At 59.8% G+C, this 22,957-nt stretch overlaps 1 protein-coding gene across 9 annotated transcripts; it reads left to right on the top strand.

The window, feature by feature from the left end:
• The first annotated feature begins 7 nt into the window (after positions 1 to 7).
• On the top strand, positions 8 to 17,638 carry TMC6 (transmembrane channel like 6). Of its 9 annotated transcripts, none has more exons than XM_070479884.1 (22): positions 252 to 444; positions 2,781 to 2,922; positions 3,064 to 3,206; positions 3,350 to 3,445; positions 3,775 to 3,933; positions 5,385 to 5,490; positions 5,638 to 5,731; positions 5,985 to 6,242; positions 6,526 to 6,716; positions 7,807 to 7,951; positions 8,539 to 8,694; positions 9,096 to 9,250; positions 9,357 to 9,438; positions 9,596 to 9,693; positions 11,385 to 11,480; positions 11,749 to 11,824; positions 12,816 to 12,949; positions 13,077 to 13,253; positions 13,346 to 13,424; positions 16,350 to 16,417; positions 16,580 to 16,639; positions 17,383 to 17,638. In XM_070479884.1, the coding sequence occupies exons 2-22, from the start codon at positions 2,864 to 2,866 to the stop codon at positions 17,444 to 17,446; spliced, it is 2,496 nt and encodes an 831-aa protein (XP_070335985.1). In that variant the 5' UTR covers positions 252 to 444; positions 2,781 to 2,863; the 3' UTR covers positions 17,447 to 17,638. The 9 variants fall into 9 exon arrangements, with proteins under 9 accessions (XP_070335982.1, XP_070335981.1, XP_070335983.1 ...); XM_070479885.1 differs by having other exon boundaries at positions 253 to 444; positions 9,099 to 9,250; XM_070479881.1 differs by lacking the exons at positions 16,350 to 16,417; positions 16,580 to 16,639; positions 17,383 to 17,638 and adding exons at positions 8 to 97; positions 13,554 to 16,343 and having other exon boundaries at positions 349 to 444.
• Positions 17,639 to 22,957: the final 5,319 nt, after the last annotated feature.

Raw genomic sequence — 22,957 nt, forward strand, 5'->3', positions numbered from 1 at the left:
GAAACTTGGGGAAACTGAGTCCCTCAGAAATTGGCTTCAACCAGAGACTAGAAGGCTTCTAGATACTCGGCCGCCTTCATCCTGCACAGACCTCAGGGTGGGTGAGGATAAGGGTCGGAAGCTGGCGGGGAGAGGGCACAGTTCGCGGAGGGCTCGATGGGCAGAAGAAGAAGCGGGGCGCCCCCCCCAACCCCGCCGCCAGGTCACGTGACTTTTCGGAGGCGGGTCACCACGTGGGCCGGGCGGGGCGGCGCAGCTCTCTCTGGCTCCGCCAGGCCTGCCTCGGTCTCGGGTCGCCCCGATGTCCTCGTCCACTCGCTCCCTCTGACGTCTCGGTCCCTCCCGCAGTTGGTGGAGTCTGAACGCAGTTCCCGGCGGCTCTTGCTAGGAAGGGGCGGGGGACAGGTGAGTGGCCGCCCGCCCCCGCTCTCCAGCGCCTCCCAGGTAAGCGGCCAGGATGGGGTACCCTGGTCCGGCAGGGCTGTAGCTCCGGGGCTTGGGGGTGGTCCCGCCCCCTCCCAGCCCCATCCAGTTTCCCTAAGGCCACCAGCTCCACCCCCTCCAAGTTCCTTTGGGACTCTGGGACCACTGGGCACTGAGTTCCCTCTCGGGGTTCTTCTGGATCTCCCTGAGTGTGACCCTCCGGAGGGTCCCGCTGGGGGACCGACTGATCCCACTGCACCCCGCCCCTCCCCCCGCCCCTCCCCCACCCCTGCAGGTGCTTCAGGGGGAGGGCGGTGGTGTTTGTTTCTCCGGAAGGGAAGGGGTAGAGGCTCCAGTAGGTACCACTCGTCACCGCTTGTCGGAAGTGAGGGGGTGGGAGACTGGCAGATGAGGGGTCCTGGGGCTCTCAGAGCTGCTGCCGCCACTGGGCTCAGAGGTGTGGCTGCCACTCTGCCTTGATGGTGGCTGCCCCCAGAGGACTCGCTTCCGGCTGGGGTGGAGTTTCTGGAAACTGGGCCCGGCTCTGCACCTCCCTACCCAGCTCAGGGCTCAGCAATGGTGCGCCCCGGAAACTCCTGCCCGACTTGTCCCCAGCTGGGCAAGGGCCCCAGGGCCCTGGGTACCAGCCAGGCAGCAGTCCAAGGCAGTGCCCAGATGCCAGTGCCCAGGTGACCCCCAGCCCCCACGCAGCCTCTGAGCACCACCCACCCGCCCTGCTCCTCCCTCCTGGAGAAGGGGTGTGTGGGAGAGGCCTGTAGCTCAGAACATGGGAAGGTCTGTCTTTCCTGGAAGGAATTCCTGCTCTAGACTGTGGGGGCACACCCTCAGCACCAGCTCCAGCCACTTTTCCTTTCAGACAGAGTCAAGAGTCCACCTCCGACCTCTTGTTGGTTTCTTCATACTGTGCTCCTGTGGGCGGAAAGCGGAGGGGGCTTGGACTGTGTGGGGCCTGGGCTCTGAGACTGGACACCCCCAAGCGGGGGCACTGTCTGGGCACAGCCCTAGTGGGCTGGACATCCCAGCCTCGCCCGAGGAAGCCCCTTGAGCTGAGCCAGCTTTCCTAAGTGCTGAGTTCCCTGGAGATAAGGGTAGGGAGAGGTGCTGGGTGGGGGGAGACAGGGCAGACCCAGGGCTGGGCCCAGCCTTGCTGGGGCAGAGTCCTGCAGGCGTCAGCTGGTGGCTGGGAGCCCGCTCCCCCTGCCCCCTCCGCCCCACTCCCACGGGGTGGAGAGCCTGGCCAAGGCCACCCTGGTTCTGTTGTCCTGGGTGACGGCAGAGCCGGGACAAAGGCTGCCTGTTTAAGGCCCAGCCCCCTCCCCAGCCAGCTGTCCAGGCCTGCCCCGAGGTGATGGAATGTAAGGAACTCTCAGGAGGGCTGTTGACCTTGACGGGCCCAGCTTGGCACCGAGTGACCGCCGTGGAGGGGGACGCAGGGTGGGGTGCAGCTGAGGCCGTGCTGTCTGCTCTTCTGTCTGGCGCCGGTGAGGGGTGAGGGCCGCGCGCCCAGGCGGCTGGCTCCTGTGAGATTTCCGGTGGGAGGAAGTGCTGAGGGGTCACAGGTGGGCACAGGAAAGGCTCCAGCTGTCCTGACCTTTCTCCCCAAGAGGGGTCCCCCCCTCCCAAGAGGGGGGCTCCCCGGGTCAGAGCCTTAGGATGGAGAACCGTATCCACAGGTCCCCGCCCGCCCGTCCTCTTGCAGGAATGGCGCCACGGAGGAAACCGGTGGGGAACTGCCCAGACTCCCCTCCTTTCCTTCCTCCCTGACCTCCCTCCTCCCCTCCGGTGGCGGAGGGGTCTCCCTGTCAGTCCATTCAGGCCTGCGGTTTATCTCAGGTCACTCGCTGGTGCTTCTCAGGTGGCGCTAGTGGTAAAGAACCCGCCTGCCAATGCAGGAGGCCTGAGAGACGCAGGTTCACTCCCTGGGTTGGGAAGATCCTCTGGAGGAGGGTATGGTAACCCACCCCAGTATTCTTTGGGCTTGTCTGGTCGCTCAGATGGCAAAGAATCCGCCTGCAGTGTGGGAGACCTGGATTTGATCCCTGGGTTGGGAAGGTCCCCTGGAGAAGGAAATGGCCACCTACCCCAGTATTCTTGCCTGGAGAATTCCATGGACAGAGGAGCCTGGTGGGCTACGGTCCACGGGGGTCACAAAGAGTGGGACATGACTGAATGACTAACAAACACTGGACCGTGTGTTTCGTGTTTGTCTGTGGATGGGGGCAGGGTGGGGGCTCAGGCAGCCCAGGGCGAGAGAGGCCCCTCCCACGGCCCCCAGGGAGCGGGTGTAGGGGCTGAGTGCCAGGCTCACTTTGCTGCAATGCTTCCTGTCTCATCAGATGGGCAGTGGGAGGTTCTGGAGGCCGTGTCCAGGCTCTGAACTGCGTTAGGTCTGTGGACTGGCTGGCAGTGGGCTGCAGACATGTCCCAGTCGCCGGCCTTTGTCCTCAATGTCCTCGAGACCCCAGAGGACCCAGAGGGGTAAGTGCTCTGGGATGGGGCTGGGGGCCGGGATGTGTCACCCCCAGGGAGAGATGGGCTGGACCTCAGCCCTTTGGAAGGGGCGAGGACTGGGTCAGCAGCGGCCTGACCTCCCCGCCACATCCCCTGTTCTGGACCCAGCAGCCAAGAGCCCAGCCCCTATGATGAGAGCGAAGTGCATGACTCCTTCCACCAGCTCATCCAGGAGCAGAGCCGCTGGGTGGCCCAGGAGGGGCTGGAGCTGCAGCAGAGACAGCCGGAGACTGGCGCCCTGGGGGCCTCAGGTGAGCCCGCCTGGCCAGGGCACTGAGCCTCTCACCCTGTCAGGAAGTCCCTCCTAGTAGCCTGGGGAGGGGTCTGGGCGGGGGAGATCTCCGGCCAGCAGGATCTGTAGAACCTCTGGACAAGTCTTAACTTTGCTGGGCAGGCAGCGACCACGAGAACCTGCCAGGGCCTGAGGGTGCCCCTGTCTACAGCATGGCCACGCTCCGCATCTTGGCCAGCATGCCCAGTCGCACCATCGGTGAGCTATACCCTCTCCCTTCGGACCCTGGGCCGGGCTGGGGTTTCCGGCTAAAGATCTACAGATCCCAGAGCTGGGCCGCTTCGGCTCCCACTCCACCCTGTCTGCTGCCTGGAGGCCCAGTCCGGCCCCAGGCAGCCTCGCTGGGTTCTAAAAAAATGACTCCAGAGTCATCATGGGGATAAAAATAGGCTCATGGGAACTGGTGGAGCTTGAGGTCTCTTATGAAGGGACTTTCCTGGGTCCTGGGAAGCAGTGTGTGTGCGGGGGGTGGTCCCTGCCTCCTCGTGAGGGGAGCGCATCCCTCCGCTGACCTGTGGCCTCCGCAGGCCGGAGCCGTGGCGCCATCATCTCCCAGTACTACAGCCGCACGATGAAGCTGCGTCGCAGGGCCGGCCGGCCACAGCTCAGGGACATGGGCCGATCAGCCCGGCCCAGCCTCCGCCTGTACGACCTGGAGCTGGACTCTGCGGTCCTGGAGGAGGAGGGTGAGTGGGGGGGGGGGGGGGGGCGGGGCCTCACTGGGGAGGACATCTGCTGGCGGGTTGGGGGTCTGGGGTGCAGCGGGCTGTCTGAGGGTCCCCTGGAGTGAGGTCCCTTGGCAGGAGGGCAGGAGGGTCTTGGTGTCCCAGCCGCTGGGACAGAGACGCGTGGGCCTGTCCGGCTGCACAGTGTTTGACTGCAGCCAGGTGCTCTCCAATGTCTGTCGAGCATTTGTAGTGTCACAGACGCTGGTATTGGCTTTGGGATGTAATGGTGGTGAGCACACCCATTGAGTTCTCGTGCAGTTTAACGTCTGGTGAAACAGGCACCAAATAAACGGATTAGCGATGGTTAAAGCTCAGATTAAGATGAGATGAGATGGCTGGGTGGTGTAGCTGATGCGATGGACATGAACATGGGCACACTTTGGGAGATGGTGAGGGACAGGGAGGCCTGGTGTGCTGCAGTCCACGGGGTCACAAAAAGTTGGACGCAACCCGGTGACTGAACAACAACAAAGCTCAGATAAGGGCAGCTGAGGAAAGGTGCACGGCAGGAGAGCGTTGCAGAACCCATCTAGCCTAGAGGAATCCAGGGAGGCTTCCTGGAGGAAGTGACACTAAACTGATGGGGGCATGTGCAAAGGCCCTGGGGTGGGAGCCTCCTGGCTTCCCTGAGCATCTAGGAGGCTGGTGTGGAGGAGTTGGGGAACAAGAGAGAATAGCTGTAGGAAGGAGCAGGGCCCAGTGCACAGGTCAGTCTTCAACCAAGTGATCTCTAGCAGCAGCGCCCAGGGCCTTGGGCACTTCCTGGGGCCCTCCTGTGTTTCCCCTCCCTGTTTACCCAAGGTCCCCAGCTGGTGGGTGACGGAGCAGTGCAGGGTGATGTGAGCTCTGGGGTCAGGGTGAACATTCCAGTTTTATTGTGCAAACCAGGCCAGGTGTCTGCTTTCTGGTCATTTCTTATCTGGAAAGAGAAGTTAAAATAGTACCCCTTTTTCAGGGTGAGTGTGAGGATGAAAGGAGAGAGGACCAGTGGTGGGCAGATCTCCAGACCCCGCCTTCCCCTACTGACCCCAGTGGGGCTTAGCACAGTGGGGAGTGGTGGGGGGATGGGGGTGCTGGGACCCCATTGCTGCTGAGTTGGGGGAGCATACGGGGCTCCGGTGCGTGGGGGGATCAGAGCAAGATGCTTGAGGGGCCCCAGGAGGGGAGTTTGGGTCAAGGAGGACGGGGCACTGGGCTGGGCCTAGGAAGATGCTGTGAACTTGTGTCCTGGGCTCCCAGGGGTGGAGGTGAGAGAGGGTCACGGCCAGTGGGCATGTGGGCCAGGCAGGCAGCGAGAGAGCATCTGGGCCTGGCCAGGTGGCAGAGGCCTGGGTGTCAGGGGGCGGCCTCACAGCGGGAGGGAGGGCAGGGTGCCGCGGGAACCTCAGCTTGCCCCCTTCCCCCTGCAGAGAAGCGGGGCCTCCTGGTGAAGGAGCTCCAGGGCCTGACGGCGGCCCAGCGGGACCACATGCTCCGGGGGATGCCCCTGAGCCTGGCCGAGAAACGCTGCCTGCGGTCAGTGCCCCTCTGCCTCGGGCGGCCCCCAGACGCCCCTCCTTGGCTGGGCGGGTTGGGAGGTGAGTCGGCTCCTGGGCCTGCAGTGGACGGCGGTCCCCGGTGGGGAGGGACTGGACTGACCCCGGATGCTGCCTCTGCCCCCAGGGAGGAGAGCCGGCCCCTGAGGGGCAAGCAGAGGGCCCAGCGGCGCCATGGACTCCTCTCCTGCTGCGACCAGCTCCGCGACAGCTGTGTCCTGGTAGGCGCATCTGGGCCCCTGGGAGGAAGGGAGGGAGGGGGCTTGGGGTGGGGTGGGGGCGATGGGAGGCCCCTTTCTCCCTCCGAGTGATGCCCGTGGGGTCATCTCGCCTCCAACCTGGCTCCGGGCCGGGATTGACCCCCCTCCTCCCCTCACAGCGCCCCTGCGCTCCAGGCCCTGGACTGGGGTCTTGCTAGGGGCTGGCTCCCCTTCCCGGCCCCGCCTGAGAGCCGTCCTGCCGCTGTCCCCACAGGCCTCGCACAACCTGGGGCTGGCGCTGCTCTCAGGACTGCAGGCCCTGATGCCCTGGCGCTACGCCCTGAAGCGGATCGGGGGCCGGTTCGGCTCCAGCGTCCTCTCCTACTTCCTCTTCCTCAAGACTCTGCTGGCCTTCAATGCCCTTCTGCTGCTGCCGCTGCTGGCCTTCATTGTGGGCGTGCAGGCCGCCTTCCCGCCCGCGCCCGGGGGCCCTGTGCCCGCCTTCACGGGCCTGGAGCTCCTCACCGGTGGGGTGAGGCTTGGCGGCGGGGGGCAGCGAGCAGGGACACCCTCTCGTTGCCCCCCACCCCATCCCCTGCTGTGACTCTGGCCCCCTCGCCTTCCTTGGGGCCCTGGAAGCCCCAGGGTGGCTGCGGTCCTCCGCTCACCTCCGTCTTCCCCTCACCGCCCTGCTCTCTGGCCCTCCCCCTTCTGCCTTTCTCCTCGCCCTGCCCCCTGGGTGCCCTGCAAGCCTGAGGGTGGGTCAGCTGCCAGGAGGGGAGAGCCCCTGACCCTGCCGGGCGCTCTCTCTACAGGGCCACTTCACCCACAGCGTTATGTACTATGGCTACTACAGTAACGCCACGTTGAACCAGCCGTGTGCCTCCCCACCGAATGGCAGCCAGTGCCCTCCCGAGGCGGGCAGCCTGCCCTACAACATGCCCCTGGCCTACCTCTTCACCCTGGGGGCAGCTTTATTTATCACCTGCATCACTCTGGTGTACAGGTAATAGCTCTCTGCTGTGTGACCCTGGCTCTGAGCATCATTGACCCACCCATGCATCCGTCTGTCCATCCATTCATCCATCTGTCTACCAGCATCACCCCATCCCTTCATTCATCCATTAATCTGTCCATCCATTAATCCATCTGGCTACCCATCCATTTATCATCTCTTCATCCATCTAGCTACCCATACAGTCATCCATCTAGTTACCCACCCATCCATTTTCCCATCCACCCATCCATCCAAAGATTGAAGGCAAAAGGAGAAGGGGGCGACAGAGGATGAGATGGTTGGATGGTATCATCGACTCAAGGGACATGAGTTTGAGCAAGCTCCAGGAGGTAGTGAAGGACTGGGAAGCCTGGCTTGTTGCAGTCCACCATGGGATCACAAAATCGGACACAGCTGAGTGACTGAACAATCCATCTGTCATCACTCTATCCATCCATCTATCTATCAACTATGCCTCCATAGATCCTTTCTTCCGTCCACACTCTCATCCACACACCCATCCACTCCACACACATGCTGCACTCTGCTCAGGGCAGGAAGATAAATGAGCTTGGTGCATTTCCTTGAGATGCTTCCTTAAGACAGGCCAGTGAAGAGGCTGGAACCTGTTACGTTGCTCAGCTGTTATGGAGCATGGGAGAGGAAGTCAGACCGGCTTCCCCGGGGGGCCCTTGTCCCACAGAGGGAGGTTAAATAAGGGTGGCTAGAGAAAGGCAGGGGAAGGTGTTCTGGTTATCGGGAGAGGCAGCGCAAAGGTCCTATAGCCTTTATAGCCACGTCCGGGTGGGAGGCACCCGGCCATGGTGGTGGGGAGTGGAGCTGACCCCATTTCTAGCCCTTTGTGGCTGCGGGGCATCCTGCTGGACAGGGCTGACCTACGTTGGCCAGTGGTCCACCCCAGGAGGCTGAGAGCTCCAGGCTAGAGGTGGGGCAGGGAGAGTGGCCGGAGGCCCATCAGTGCTGGGCAGGGGGTGGGGGCCCCCCTCTGAGAGGCCGGTGCACTTTGTCAGATCTGTTTCTCCCCGGTCTCTTCGCCTTCTGCCCCATCTCACCCCCTGCCTGGCTCTGCTTCTCCCAGCATGTCCCGCTCTTTCGGGGAGAGCTACCGGGTGGGCAGCGCCTCGGGGGTCCACGCCATCACCGTTTTCTGTTCCTGGGACTACAAAGTGACCCAGAGATGGGCCACCCGCCTCCAGCACGACAACATCCGAACCCAGTTGAAGGTGAGCTGGGGCTCGCCGCGGTCCGCCACCCCCGTGTCCAGGGGAATACCAGTGGGGGCCCTGAAGTGGGTCTTCGAGAAGGACTTCCTCTTCTCGAAGGCCCCGTGTCCTCCGGCCCTGGCAGGAAGAGGCCTCCACGATGCCAGCTGCACTCCCAGCCCCCACGGTCGCCCTGGGGTATCAGTGAGAACAGTGAGGTCTCAGTCCCTTGCCCATGGTCCTCCGGCCAGAAGGTGGCTGAGCTGGGCCTCCTGGAAGGCTCTCTGCCTGTCAGGGGTTCCCTGTTGCGGGATCCGAATCAGGGGCGCTCACAGTTTTGACCCAGCTGTTGGGCCCTCGGGGAGCGTCCCGTGGCTCCTAGTCGGCGAGGGAACAGCTGCAGGCAGCACGGCTCAGGAGGCAGGTGCAGGGCAGGCCACGTCCCTGGAGACGGGGCCTCAGACGGGGAGCCACAGGCTGTGGTTCTGGGGGCGGGCAGGAGGTGAGCCCTGCCCCCCGCCGCTCCGAGCCCCCCTGGGGTGTGGTGCGTGCGTCTGTGGGCCCCTGCGTGTCTGCGCCCTGGGTGATGGGCTCGCTGTCGCCTGCAGGAGCTGCTGGCTGAAGGGCAGTTGCGCCAGCGCCCCCAGAGCGCGTGCGGGCGGCTGCGGCGGGCGGCTGTGCTGGGGATCGTGTGGCTGCTTTGCCTGGGCACCACGCTGGGCTGCACCCTGGCCGTCTACACCTTCTCGGAGCGCATGATCGAGGTGTGGAGAGGCCGTGGGCGGCCCCCCGAGGAGGCCCAGGCCTCCCGCTTTACTAGACGGGACCCCTTTCCTCCCACACCCTCTGCCCCGGGGAGGCCACTTTCCTCCTGGGCCTTGTTTTCATTCTTGTTCTGTCTGACGCTATTATAATGTCCCTTTGTTTTCTTGTCTTCTGGCTTCTCTTTTCACTTTTTTTTCCGACACCTGTGTTCCATCCTCGCTTCTCTGCCTCCCGCCCCCCTTCCTGTGCGGTTTGAACACGGGGCTGGGTGGGGGAGGTGTGCCTGCCCGCTCCACCTGCTTCGACCCCCTGGGGCCCCTTCCTGCGGCCCCTTCCCCCCCAAGCCTCAGGCCCGGCAGTGGACCTGACCCTGTCCTTGGGGCCCCTCCGCCTGTTCCAGCAGAGCCCAGTGTCCGCTGAGCGGGAGGCGGTCCTGCTGCTGCTGCCTCTGGTGGTTTGCCTCCTCAACCTGGGGGCCCCGTACCTGTTCCGTATCCTGGCCACCCTGGAGCGGCACGACTCCCCGGTGCTGGAGGTGTACGTGGCCATCTGCAGGTGCGCGGCCAGGCGGGCCAGGTGCGGGCTTTCTGGGGTGGGACCCCTGTCTCCCCTGTCTCCCAGACACCCTGCCCTCAGCCCGCGCACCCATCCTTTTCTGCAGGAACCTCATCCTCAAGATGGTCACCCTGGGGATTCTTTGCTACCACTGGCTGGGCCGCAGGGTGGGCACCCTGAAGGACCAGGTGAGGGCGGGCGGGGCGGCGCTGATGGGGGCCTGGGGTTCTCCCGGCCCCTCACAGCAGCCAGTCCTCATCTGACCTTCCCTGGCTCTGTCTGCAAGCGTCCTGGGGGGCCCTGGGTGGCAGGGGAGGGTGGGGGCTGAGGCCGCCTCTGTTTCAGTGCTGGGAGAACTTCGTGGGCCAGGAGCTGTACCGGCTCATGGTGATGGACTTCATCTTCACGCTGCTGGACACGCTTCTAGGGGAGCTGGTGTGGAGGTGAGGCCTGCGGGCTGGGTCCCCGCACCTGGGTGTCCCCTGCAGAAGGGCTCCTAGCGTCCTCCACTGCGTGTGTGGTGGAGGTGGGGGTCACCGGGGCAATCCTCAGGCCTCTGAAAATCAGGACCTGTCCCCAGCTTGAGACCATACATTTCCACCCATGACAGCTCTTCTGTAAAATGTTGTTAAACTGAGAAAAACCCTTAGTAAACAGGATGTAGCATATTTTTAGATCGGAAAGGAAAACAGGTTTCAAAATGATGCATGTGGTCTAATCTGTCAAGGGAAAAAAGGGTCGGGAGGAAGCACAGAAAGTGGAAGAACGTGTTCAGCTGTCCTGGCTGCGGGTGCTAGCATGGCAGGTGTCATTTCCTCCTTTTTTGTGTTTTCTTTGAGGACATTGGAATTTAAAAATAGTAAGATTTTTACTTAAAGTTTTTGCAAGATGTATTTTTATTTTTGGCCGCACCTCGTGGCATGCACAACATCCCCGACCAGGGATTGAACCCCTGCCCCCTGCAGTGGCAGCGTGGGGTCTTAACTACTGGACCACCAGGGAGGCCTCAATAATAATAATAATGATAATATTTTAAAAAAGAAAATTTTTTTTCTTGGCCGTGCCGGGTCTTCGTTGCTGTGTGCAGTCTTCTTGCTGTGGCGGCTTCTTTTTCTGTGGAACACGGGCTCTGGGGCGTGGGACTTCAGTGATTGTGGCACGTGGGTTCAGTAGTCGTGGCTCCTGGGCCCTAGGGCACAGGCTCAGTAGTTGTGGCTTGCAGGTTTAGTTGCCTCATGGCATGTGGGATCTTCCGGGACCAGGAATCGAACCCGTGTCTCCTTCATTGGCAGGCGGAGTCTTTACCCCTGAGCCACCAAGAGGGATACCATCTCTGATAACTCAGCTGGGAAAGAATCCTCCTGCAATTCAGGAGACGCCAGTTTAAGTCCTGAGTCGGGAAGATCCGCTGGAGAAGGGATAGGCTACCCACTCCAGTATTCTTGTGCTTCCCTTTGTGGCTCAGCTGGTAAAGAATCTACCTGCAATGCGGGAGACCTAGGTTTGATCTCTGGGTTGGGAAGATTCCCCTGGAGAAGGGAAAGGCTACCCACTCCAGTATTCTGGCCTGGAGAATTCCATGAACTGTATAGTCCATGGGGTTGCAAAGAGTCAGACACGACTGAGTGACTTTCACTTCACTTTCACCAGGGAGGGAGTGAAAGTTGCTCAGTCGTGTCCGACTCTTTGCAACCCCATGGACTGAAGCCTGCCAGGCTTCTCTGTCCATGGAATTTTCCAGGCAAGAATACTGAAGTGGGTTGCTAGTCCCTTCTCCAGGGGAACTTCTTGACCCAGGGATTGAACCCAGGTCTCCTGCATTGCAGGCAAATTCTTTACCATCTGCGCCACCAGGGAATAAGAGTTTTAAAAAGCAGTAACACCTTTGATGCCAATGTGGATGTTTGCACTGGGGTGTATCGCACCCAGTGCTTAGAAAACGGACAGAGACTAGGTCAGCTGCAGCACAGACCCCTCCGTGTGGGACCCCGGTCCACCGTCTCCCCTTGACATCGCTGGCTGGGAGGGGTGGGCTGGCTCAGTTTGCTATGCGGGTCTGGGTGGGTCCCAGGGTCCCTTGGGCTGGTCTTGGGGATTGGTCCTCCTATGTGACCCCGGGGCTCTTCTACCCCAGGCTTTTCTCCGAGAAGCAGCTTAAGAGGAAGGGGAAGCCTGAGTTTGACATTGCAGGAAACGTTCTGGAGCTGATTTATGGGCAGACCCTCACCTGGTGAGCATCTCCCTCCTGTATCCCACTGCCCAGCCCCCAGGGAGGCTGACCCCTTCCCCCTCGGGGCCTGGCGAGGCCCAGTCCTGGGATTCTGGAGTGACCTGACCCCGTAGCCCCCAGTGGACCCAGGCTCTGCTCCACTTGCTGGGCTTTCCTTGAGGTCTGACCCCGAGCCAGGCCCGGGGGGGTAGCTCTGGGCCTCGGACACAGCTTGGGGGTCAGGTCCCCAGCCCCTGGACTGCAGCCCCCCTCTCCACGCCCTCCCCAGGCTGGGGGTCCTCTTCTCCCCGCTCCTGCCCGCCATGCAGATCGTCAAACTGCTGCTCCTTTTCTACATCAAGAAGGTAAAGGTGCCCCCCGGGGGCAGGGGGCGGCGGGCCTGGGGAGCATGTGCAGCCAGGGTGGCCACTGGGCCGGCAGCCACGGAGCCCTGGGACATCAGAGCCCTCCCGCTTGAGTGGTAGGCAGCTGGCAGCCCAGGGCCACCCTTGGGTCAGTTGCACAGGCCCCAGCTGATTCCCGGCCCTGGACCTCTGCCTTTGGCAGGCTGGGCAGCATCCCGTTAGGGTCTGTGGTCATTGCCAGATGCCCGTGTGTACAGGTCGGGGCTTTGAGCCAGGGGTCTCAGAGGCGCTCAGAACCAGCGCCTCCTTTCCTCTGCTCCCCATGTTTCCTCATCTGTTCACAGTGGATACTGGCTTCCCAGGTGACTCAGTGGTAAAGAATCCACCTGCTGAGCGGGAGATGTGGGTTCGATTCCTGGGTTGGGAAGATCCCCTGGAGAGGGAAACGGGAACACACTCCAATATCCTTACCTGGGAGATCCCATGGACAGAGGAGAGAGGCAGGCTGGACAGAGGCAGGCTACAGTCCGTGGGGTCACAAAGAGTCTGACATGCTTTAGTGACTAGACAATAAAACAACGGAAAAACCCCATGGATGGTGCCCTAGGGGCACTGCTGGAGATGATGTTTATAAATCACAGGGCAGGGTGTCCGGCCCGCGGGAGACCTCTAGTCAACGGAGGTGGCTGTTAGTATCATCCCTCCTGCTTACAAGTGAGCTGGCCAAGCATCCCCCCATGTCCCTTGGTCTCCCCTCTGCAGACGGGAAGGTGGCCCCGCTGGCCCTCCCTAGCCTGCGGGCTTAGATTCCACGCATCTGCCTCTCTGTCGGGCTGTCCTGAGGCCTTGGCTCAGGGCCCCCTGGAAGCGCAGCACCCTCTCAGCCCACGGCCGGCCTCAGCCCTGTTCGCTCTGGGAGGCCCCACCAGGCCTGGGAGTGCGGGTGGTGGCCGGCGGGGTGGTGGGGGCCAAACGCAGCCTCTGTTCGCAGGCCAGCCTGATGGCCAACTGCCAGGCGCCCCGCAGGCCCTGGAAGGCGTCCCACATGAGCACCGTCTTCGTCTCCCTGCTCTGCTTTCCCTCGTTCCTGGGCGCCGCGGTGTTCCTCTGCTACGCCATCTGGCAGTGAGTGGGCGCCCGGCCTCTGGGGTGGGGGGCGTGGGGCGGGCCCCCCGGTGGGGCTGCATTCGGGTGGTGCGGAGGGGCCCTTTGCCCGGGTTCAGGGGTCACGCCGCCCACTCTCTGCCCCCAGGGTGAAGCCCTCGAGCATCTGCGGCCCCTTCCGGACCCTGGACACCATGTATGAGGCGGGGAAGGTGTGGGTGCGCCACCTGGAGAAGGCGGGCCCCCGCGTCTCCTGGCTGCCCTGGGTCCACCGCTACCTGGTGGAAGACACCTTCCCCATCTACCTGGTGTCGGCCCTGCTGCTGTGAGTGAGGCACCTGCCCGGGCCGGGGTCCCTGGCTTCTCCCTCCCCCGGGCTCCTGCGAGGGGCCCAGCCTGACCGCCCGTCTCCCGCAGGGCTGTGATCTACCTCAACATCCAGGTGGTGAAGGGCCAGCGGAAGGTCATCTGCCTCCTCAAGGAGCAAATCAGCAACGTGAGTGCCCCCCGAGCCCCCCATCCAGGGCCCTTCCGGGCTTCCCACCTCCCCCGGATCTGGGCTATGGAAAGGGGTTCTTTGCTAACCGAGTTATATCAGTTGAGATGATTAGTTCGTATTCATCAGAGTTGTAGACGGGAGGCGGCCAGGCTGCCCATCTGCAAAGACGCTGCTGGGATGAGTGCTCCAGAGGTGCTTCTCCGACGACCCCCACCAACCCCAGTCCCCAAGAGGTCGCCCAGCCCTGCCCCGGGGGCTGTCCCTCTCTCCTCTCTGCTCAGTTACTGGACCTCCCATCACCTTTGGGGCAAGTCACTGTCCCAGCACTCAGGGTCACTCGGGCTGGCGTTTCCCTGGACAGCAGAGGCCTTTCGCCTGGTCCTTACCCTGCCCAGGTCTGGGCTGGCTGCTCAGGAGCACGTGGCAGCGATAGCAGGTCTCGCTGAATACTCAGTGGCCTCTGACCTCGTCCCCAGGGCCCCGAGCTTGCCCCCAGGACCCTGACATCACTCTCCCCACTGCGATTTTTTTTCCTGTCCTCCCTTTCCTTTCCAATTTCTCTCTTGTGTACTCAATGCTTGAGCCTACCTTGGGGCCAGCTGCTGCCTGTCCCCCCCGGCAGTCACATCAGGGCTGGTGGCTCCCCGCCACCCTGCATTAGAAATGACCTGAGGGTCCGCTGCCGGGGGTCCGCCAAGGCAGGACGGGGCTGGGCTGCCACTCGTGTGACCCTGCTGCTGACTGGTTGTCGCAGGGGCTCAGAGTCAGGTCTTTCCAAGTGGGAGGATCCCCTGGGGACTGCTCCCACTTCTGCTGGGTTGTAAGTAATGCAATGCTTCCACAAACAGCAGGCAGGGCTCAGGCTGGGCATTTTGGCTGAGGGAGTCGCCTGGCCCCAGCTGTTGGAAATGGGTTTTTCCCAACTGGCTTGTGCCCTGCTGTGTAGATCTTTGGGACCTGAGGTGCCTGACAGGGCCAGGGTCGGGGTGGGGCTGGCCTGATGCACCGGGGCGTTGAGAGGGGAACCCCTGGTTCATCTCGTTCTGCCTGCTGTTCCTCTAAGAGCTGAAGGACAGTTTCCCAGGCGGCCCTCGTGGTTGGCAGCATCTCCTGCCAAGGCCGAGCCCGGGCCCGGTTCTGAGTCTGGGGCTGCTGGTCTGAGCTCCGCCAGCACTCGAGCATCTTATCCTGGCCTGAGCAGGGTGGCTTACTCAGGCTCACAGCCCTCTGTTCCCACCAACTCAATGGAGAGAAAACGGGGAGGGCCCACCTTGGAGGTGTGTCTGTCTCAGTGTCTTCCTGGGTGAGCCAGGGTCCCTGGCGCCCAGGACACATTCGAACACAATTGCTGTTTTCTCTTTGTGAAAGCTCCCTATAAGAAACCCAGTCTGACCCCGAAGTTTGATGGGCCATGAAGTCTGCTGGGTGTTTAACCGGGTCCTCGACTTAAACTTTTATGCACTTTTCACAGTCATTTGTTTAAAGAGCCCTGGGTTGGTCAATTTGTTGTTGTTCAGTCACTAAGTCACATCCAACTCTTTGCGACTCCATGGACTGCAGCTTGCAAAGCTTTCCTGTCCTTCACCATCTCCCAGAGTTTGCTTAAACTCATGTCTGTTGAGTCAGTGATGCCATCCAACCATCTCATCCTCTGTCGCCCCCTTCTCCTTCTGCCCTCAATCTTGCCCATCATCAGGGTCTTTTCCAATGAGTTGGCTCTTCGCATCAGGTGGCCAAAGTATTGACTGATCCATGCCCCAAAGATGTCCTTGTCGTAATCCCAGAAGCTGTGAATAAGCCACATCACCTGGCATTGGAGTTGGGGGTGGGATCAGGATTGCAGATGGAATTACAGTTGCTAATCAGCTGATCTGGAGGTGGGGAAGGTTGTCCTGGATCATTTGGGTGGGCATGATGTCGTGATAAAGCCCTTAGAAAAGGCAGTGGGAGAGTTAGTGTCAGAGAAGAGGGTGTGAGGACTTGACTGGATGCTGCTGGCTCTGCCCATGGAAGGAGGCTGTGAGCCCAGGGATGTGGGCAGACTCAAGCTGAAGAAGGAGAGGACAGATTCTCCCCAGAGGCTCCAGAAGGAACCAGCCCTCCTCTCTCCTTGATTTTAGCCCAGCGAGACCACTGTAGACTTTTAAAAAAATTTTGTTTCTTTATTTCTGGCTGTGCTGGGTCTTCGTCGCTGCCTGGGCTTTTCTCTGGTTGTAGCGCGCGGGCGTCTCATCGCGGCAGCTTCTCTTGTGGAGCACGGGCTCTAGGGTGCTCGCACTTCAATAGTTGTGGCGCATGGATTCAGAAGTTGCAGTTCTTGGGCTCTGGAGTGCAGGCTCGATAGTTGTGGTGCTCAGGCTTAGATGCTCTGTGACATGTGAGGTCTTCCCTGACCAGGGATTGAACTTGTGTCTCCTGCATTGGCAGGCGTATTCTTTACCACTGAGCCACCAAGGAAGCCCTAGTGTAGACTTCTGATCTCTAGAACTGAAAGGTGTTGAATTTGTGTTGCTTTAAGCCACTAAGTTTCTGTAACCAATTCGGCAACGATAGAAAACCCATACAAACCCCATGACAGAGGCACACAGTGACTGAGGTCAGAGAGGAGGTCATTTCCCCAGGGCAGACTTACTGAGTAGCAGGACCCGCTATACATTGAGTCACGCTGAGTTGGCAGCCCTCACTATGTGACTCAGCACATTTCCCTTTTCACCTTGGCTGCTAGGAAGCTTAGGTGTATATTTGTCCCCACTGTAGGGCTCTTGGTTTTCCCTCGTTCTTGCTTGGTACCTCTGTCTCCTTTCTTTAAACTTTTCGTGCTCATGGTGTCAAATCTTTGAGAGCCCCTCCCGAGTGCAAACTGGAGCCAGCCACTTCTGGTCGGACATGCACTGCACAGCTGCTGTGTTCTGGCATTTCTAGGAGGGGGAGGACAAGATCTTCTTGATCAACAAGCTTCAGCGTGTCTACGAGAAGAAGGAGAGGAGCAGGTGAGGGGCCTGGGAGGGGAGTGTGCACGGTGGGGGAGCAGAGACTAGACAGAGAGCCCCCTTTGCCCCAGGGGTCAGGGGTGGGAGTGGCCGCTGGCCTCCCTGGGTGGCCCTTAACTTCTTGGGACTCCCCTGCCCCCTTCCCCCACCTTTTCTCCTCAGATGTGTGGGGCATTTGGGACAGGAGGAAAACTTCAGTTTGGTGCGAAAGGAAAAGAGGAAGTGAGCTGTGTGCAGGGGGCAGGGTTGAGCTGGGGTCTCTCATGCCCCTTTCCTCCTCCTCTCTGCGTCCCCCGTCTTGATGAGTCAGTGGGTTGGTCTAGCTGTTGGTCTAGCTCCTCAGGCCCCCACCCCTTTCACCCCTTGGAATGAACATCCTGCCCCCCAGATGCTGCTGCGTCGGGGGGGCAGAGCCTGCTCCCATGGCTGCACATCTCACCCTGCACTTGTTACCTGTGCTTAAGCCCGGGGATGGGAGACGCACTCAGACATCTTCCTGATGCCTGGACAGACAGACACACTCGGGGATGCACACACCCCCTTCCTCAGGGGGGCTGGCTGAGGTCTGCAGATGGAAGCCCTCGGGGCTCCCCCTCCCCACCCCGGGCAGCAGGAGTCCCCCCCACCCCAGAATGAGCCATGTAATAAGACATCCTCCCCACACCCCAGCCAGGAGGAGGGCATGGCAGCCCACTCCAGTGTCTTTGGCTGGAGAATCCCATGAACATGAGGAGCCTGGCGGGCTGCAGTCCCTGGGGTCGCAAAGAGTCAGCGACAGAGCACGTGTGTGTGCCCCCGGCCAGGCATCCGTGGTGAATCCTGGCCTCGTCCCGCTCCTTCCCCTTCTCTCCAGGGGTCTGGAAGCAGCTCCCGAGGAAGCTGCTGGGTGTCCTGTGGCCTGGGAGGGGGTGACTGGTGCGCATTGCCCAAGGCCAGGGGCCCTCGCTGACTTCCCTTTCTGGCAGGGCTGGTAGAACCGAGGAGGCCGTGACACCCCCAGCCCTGTTCACAGACTGGGATGCCCAGTAGGACAGCGCGGGGCTGGCAGTCTGGTTCCTGCGGCCCTGCAGGCAGATGCCGCCTGGAAACGACCCAGCTGGGACACGATTGGGGATGGGGGTCAGGGGGCAGGACTCTGCAGCCTGCCTGAGGCTGGAGCACCCCCTGTGAACCCTCCCCGGCACCCTTATTTATTCTGATTAAACATGTTTTGCAAAATGGGCTCGTCTCGTGGGTGTCTGTGCTTGTACCCAGGCCTGTCCAGGCGTGCACAGGTATGCCCGTGCCCCCAGGGCCTGCAGCCTGCCTTCCGCTGCCTCCAGTTTCTCCCTCTGATTCTTCAATGCTGTCTTTCTGGCCAGGCCGGGCCCTGTGGCGTCCCCCAGTGCTGGGCTCCGGATGGAACAGACTTCAGTGCTGGGTGCAGGGTGCCCTCTGCTGGTGCAGCCCCTCGTAGCAGGGATGGGACACACTGCAGCTTCCAGGGCTGCCCGCCAGCCCCTGCTGGGGGGTGTAGGGAGGTGTGTCGGGGGAGGAGTACAGAGGATAGATATGGAATGTGTGGTGGCAGATGATGAAGTGATGCTTTCAGTGGTTATTGGGTGGAGGGCAAATTTAGGGAGGGACTGAGGTGGGTCACAGCTTTTCTTCCAAGGAGCAAGCATCTTTTCATTTGGAAGAAAAGCTATGACCAACCTAGACAGCAGAGACATTACTTTGCCAAACAAAGGTCCATCTAGTCAAAGCTGTGGTTTTTCTAGTAGTCATGTGTGGATGTGAGAGTTGCACTATAAAAAAAGCTGAGTGCTGAAGAATTAATGCTTTTCAACTGTGGTGTTGGAGAAGACTCTTGAGAGTCCCTTGGACTGTAAGGAGATCCAACCAGTCCATCTTAAAGGAAATCAGTCCTGGGTATTCATTGGAAGGACTGATGCTGAAGCTGAAACTCCAATACTTTGGCCATGTGATGCGAAGAACTGACTCATTTGAAAAGTCCCTGATGCTGGGAAAGATTGCAGGTGGGAGAAGGGGATGACAGAGGATGAGACGGTTGGATGGCATCACTGACTCGATGGACATGCATCTGAATAAACTCCGGGAGTTGGTGCTGAACAGGGAAGCCTGGCATGCAAACCACGGGGTCGCAAACAGTCAGACACAACTGTTCAGACATGAACATGTCGGACAATTCAGAGCGACTAAATTGAAATAAAGGTGGGTCATTTGCTAATGAGCCGTGGAGAGAGGAGCCTTTGGAGGGTGGAAGGGCAGCCAGCGCTCAGGCCTGTGGCAGAGCAAGGTGACCCCAGTCCTGCCAGGCAGAGCTTGAGGAGCCTGTGCGATGCTGTGGGCCCGAGGGTGCGGGGAGGAGGGGACGGAGCTGTCACCAAGACCTGCTGTCCACAGGAGCTGGGGGAGCAGCCCCGTGGGAAAGGATGGGAGAGTGGGCCGTGGAGACGCCTCTGCCATCCGCCGCGCTCCCAGCTGGGGCCACGCTAACCCCAGATAGTCCTGAGGACTGTTCCATGTGTGGAGAGTGCTCCTGCGTTGGCAGACAGGCGGGGACAGATGCCACCTGACTTTCTCGGGAGCCTGACATCAGGACTCTTGCTGTGGCTAGTACCAGGCAGGTGGTGCTTGGGGACCTCTGGGAGGAGCTGGCCTGACATGGGCAGCGGCTCTTGGCTGCGCTTCCGGGCATGAGCACCGCTGGGTAAAGTTGGGTGGGGAGACTTGACCTGGCCTCTCGGGGCCAGCACCCCCAGATGCCCACCTCCACATGAAGAGTGCTTTTGGATGGATGGACATGATAAACTGACCAAGTCCAGTCTGAGCTGGTACCGCCAGTTATGATGGGCTGGGCTCACATTGCCTGCCTCACAACAACTATGAGGTCAGGACAAGCTGCTGATGAGAAACTGGCCAGAAGCCTGCGGGTGTTTCTGCAGACACGTGTGTGGCAGTCAGCTGGTGTCTGGCCACTGACTCGCGCGCTGACCGAGGTGTTGCTGTGAAGGCATTTTGCATGTGTCCAGCACCCACAGTCAGCTGACTTTAAGGAGATTATCCCCTGTGATGTGTGTTGGCCTCGTCCTATCAGTTGAAGGACCTCAAGATCAAGGCAGAGGTTTCCCAGAGAAGAGATTCTTCAGGGCCGTGGCACCCACCTGCCTGGCCGGCGGGGTTCAAATTCCAGGGTCACCAGCTCCGCCCCCATCCCAGTCAGTTCTCTTCCAAGGCACATCCGTCGCCCAACAGAGTGGCTTCTGATACACACGTGGCCTCAAGGTCCTCCAGCTGTAATATTCTGTGACGGAGCTCGAGGGGCCCTGACCGAGCAAGGATGTGGATCAGAGGGGCCTGGGTTTGATGCTCATCAGCTCATGGCCTTGGGCACATTCTGTAACCTCTCCCAGTCTCTCCCCGTCCCTGTTCCTCACCTTTTGAGGTTGTTGGAACAATGGACACGGTCCCACGTAGTGCTTAGCACTATGCCTGGCACATAGCAGGTTTGCTAGCGTAAACTGCCGAATGAGACCCACTGGGCTCTTGCAAGTGGCTGAATCCCAATGGGTGGGAGGCCGACAGTCTCGGCCTACCGACAGGCTCCCTCTGAGAACACCATCTCTGCCTTGGCCGCTCAATGGAATCAACCGGGGAGATTTAAAGACCCTGGTGCCTGGACACTTGACCAGATACTCTGGTGGAATGGGTTTAGGATATGCCCTGGGTTCTGGAATTTTAAGAAATTTCTGGATAATTCTGACATGCAGTCAGGATGGAGAACCAGCATCTGAAATGTCGCTTAAGCCCAAAGCTTCTATGCACTTCGGGGCAGGGCGGGAGGTGTTTGGAAACAAGCCTCTGGATTTCACGGTGATTGGAGAGCCAGGTTCCTGGGCCACACCTGGAGTGTGGGGCTGCCTTTCAGGGGTCAGTTTTCCCAGGTGGTGGGAGTGGTAAGAAACTGCCTGCCAAGGCGGGAGGTGTGGGTTTGATCCCTGGATTGGGAAGACTCCCCTGGAGGCCATGGACAGAGGAGCCTGGCAGGTTACAGTTCATGGGGGTGCAAAGAGTCAGACGTGACTGAGCTCACCACTCACACGAAGCCAGTTGACAGTGCTTCTGCTGGGAGAGCGGATGTGTAGAAGCTAGTAAGTTAACTGCATGTTTCCACCACGACTCCTGTGACTTCTTCCTGATCCACCCTATGTGCTCTATTCAAAGAATCTTCTCGAAACACCGTCCTGTCTCAGTGAATGCACACTCAGCTCCTCGGGTCTTGTGGCTTATGTCATTAGAATCTGGGCTGGCCAAGGCGGCTCCTTCCTGACTCCCCATTCAGAAGTCCCTTCTCTACACACCAGGCTTCTCCCTGCTGAGCATCCTGCCTTCTTTGCCTTCTCCCACGGTCCTGCCAGAATGAGTTAAAGAAAAAGTACAGTTTTGAGCCTCCAATTTTTCTCTTGATTCCAGACACCAAGCCTCCTCTTCACCCGTGGGTACCAGGACCCGCCCTGCTTCAGGCCACAAGGCAGCCACTCATCTTCCTCTGTGCCCCCACCTGTCCTTTTGCCCTGGGCTTAGGAGGAAAGAGCCACCTCCTCCAGGAAGTCTGCCTTATCTTCGGCCGCCCCGGTGGCACTGGGCTTGTTCTCCAGTGAGCAGGCGCTGGGACGGTTTGCTCCCCTGTGGTGACTGGACTCACAGGGGATTGGGTGAACAGTTGGGGAAGGGCTGGCTCGAGGTCCTGGCAGAGCCGCGGCCTCCAGGTTTACACAAGTTCAGGATGTCGCGTGTGTTCTGGTCGTCCACGTTCTGAGCTTCACTCTTCTTCTAGCCTTTCTTCTCCTGACGCTGGTCCTTCCGTGCCCTCCTCCTGGGTCTTCTAGAGAGGCTGGTCAGAGCCAGGAGCTTGCCGTCTTGACCTCCGGAGCCAACCTGGGTCCTGTCTTCTCAGTAAAATGTGGCCAAGGCCCCTAGGAGTATAAGAGAGAAAAAGACACTCGCTCCATTGGTCTCTGAGCAGAAGTCGCAAAGGACGTTTAGGCTGGTCTTCAAGAGGATATCTTCACAATCCCGATGAGATAGGAGAACTGGCGCTGAACTTACTTATGGTCGTGGCAGGCGATCCTGGGGTGGACCTGGGAGCCAGCGCCATGTGCTCGGGCTCCTGACTGCGGCCTGGAGCCCATGGGGAGAGGCTGCTGCTGCTGTAGCCAATGCCGACACTACAGCGGTCCTCGTACAAGATGCTATGCAGTTAGCTAAGGCTGGGGTTTCCCTGGAGGGCCAGCGGTTAAGACTTCCCCTTCAATGCAGGGGGTGCGGGTTCGACCCTTGGTTGGGGAACTAAGATCCCACATGTCTCTCGGTCAGGAAATCAAAACATAGAACAGAAGAAATATTTTAACAGAGTCAATAAAGACTTTAAAAATGGTCTGTAGCCAAAAAAAAAAAAAAAACCAACTTAGAAAAAAAAGTTAAGGCTACTTTACTGAAACAAAAGAATGTTTTCGCTCAGTTCAGTTCAGTCCCTCAGTCGTGTCCAACTCTTTGTGACCCCATGAACCACAGTACACCAGGCCTCCCTGTCCATCACCAACTCCCAGAGTTTATCCAACTCCCAGAGTTTATCCAAACCCACATCCTTTGAGTCGGTGATGCCATCCAACCACCTCATCCTGTCGTCCTGTTCTCCTCCTGCCCTCAATCTTCCCCAGCATCAGGGTCTTTTCAAATGAGTCAGCTCTTCTACGACCAACAAAAGAACTTCACTACTCTTCTCTCTGAATATTTCTTTTTTTAAAAAATTATTTCTTTTTAGCTGTGCCGAATTTTCATTGCTGCTCGGGCTTTTCTCTAGCTGTGGCGAGCAGGGGCTGCTCTCTAGTTGCAGTGCTGATTTCTCGTCGTCGTGTCTTCTCTCGTTGTGGAGCACATGCTCATGGCCCGTGGGCTTCAACAGTCGCGGCGCCTGCGCTCAACAGCTGCGGTCCCTGGGCCCTAGAGCACAGGCTCAGTAGCTGCAGCTCATGGGCACAGCTGCTCCTTGGCATGTGGATCTTCCTGGATCAGGGATTGAACCCATGTCTCCTGCGTTGGCAGCTGGATTCTTAACCACTGAGCCACCAGGGAAGCCCTCTTTGGATATTTCTGACGCCCAAACTGGGTCACGGGTGAGAGCGAGCAGCAGTCCTGACCTGCGGCCACGTGCCACGGTTGCCCCAGACGGTGCTGGTTCCTGGATGGAGCGGGTGGGTCCAGGCGGGCAGCTGTCGGGGAGCCCCTAGGCTCTACTGCACCTCAACGACTTGTAATACGATCTCGGTGTTGACTGCAACATCCCAAAACAAATGGTAAAATCCCAGGTCAGGCGACTGAAACGTGGAGTGTACATACTTACATATGTAAACTTTCGAGGATAGCATAAGACGACACAGGGCATTTCTTACACACAGTAGGACAGCTCTCTCTCCCAAAACATACACAGTGAATATAGATGACATCCCTCTTTGAAAAATAAAAATTAAAAACACA

This window comes from Odocoileus virginianus, chromosome 17 (assembly GCF_023699985.2).
Source record: "Odocoileus virginianus isolate 20LAN1187 ecotype Illinois chromosome 17, Ovbor_1.2, whole genome shotgun sequence".
Classification (NCBI taxonomy): Eukaryota; Metazoa; Chordata; class Mammalia; order Artiodactyla; family Cervidae; genus Odocoileus; species Odocoileus virginianus.

Bases quoted from the DNA above. Each gene is read 5' to 3' on its own strand.
- TMC6 (XM_070479881.1), top strand. From the start codon at position 2,864: ATGTCCCAGTCGCCGGCCTTTGTCCTCAATGTCCTCGAGACCCCAGAG. The intron at 6,243-6,525 runs GTGAGGCTTGGC...CTCTCTCTACAG, and splicing joins TGGAGCTCCTCACCGGTGGG to GGCCACTTCACCCACAGCGT. The intron at 11,825-12,815 runs GTAAAGGTGCCC...CTCTGTTCGCAG, and splicing joins TCCTTTTCTACATCAAGAAG to GCCAGCCTGATGGCCAACTG.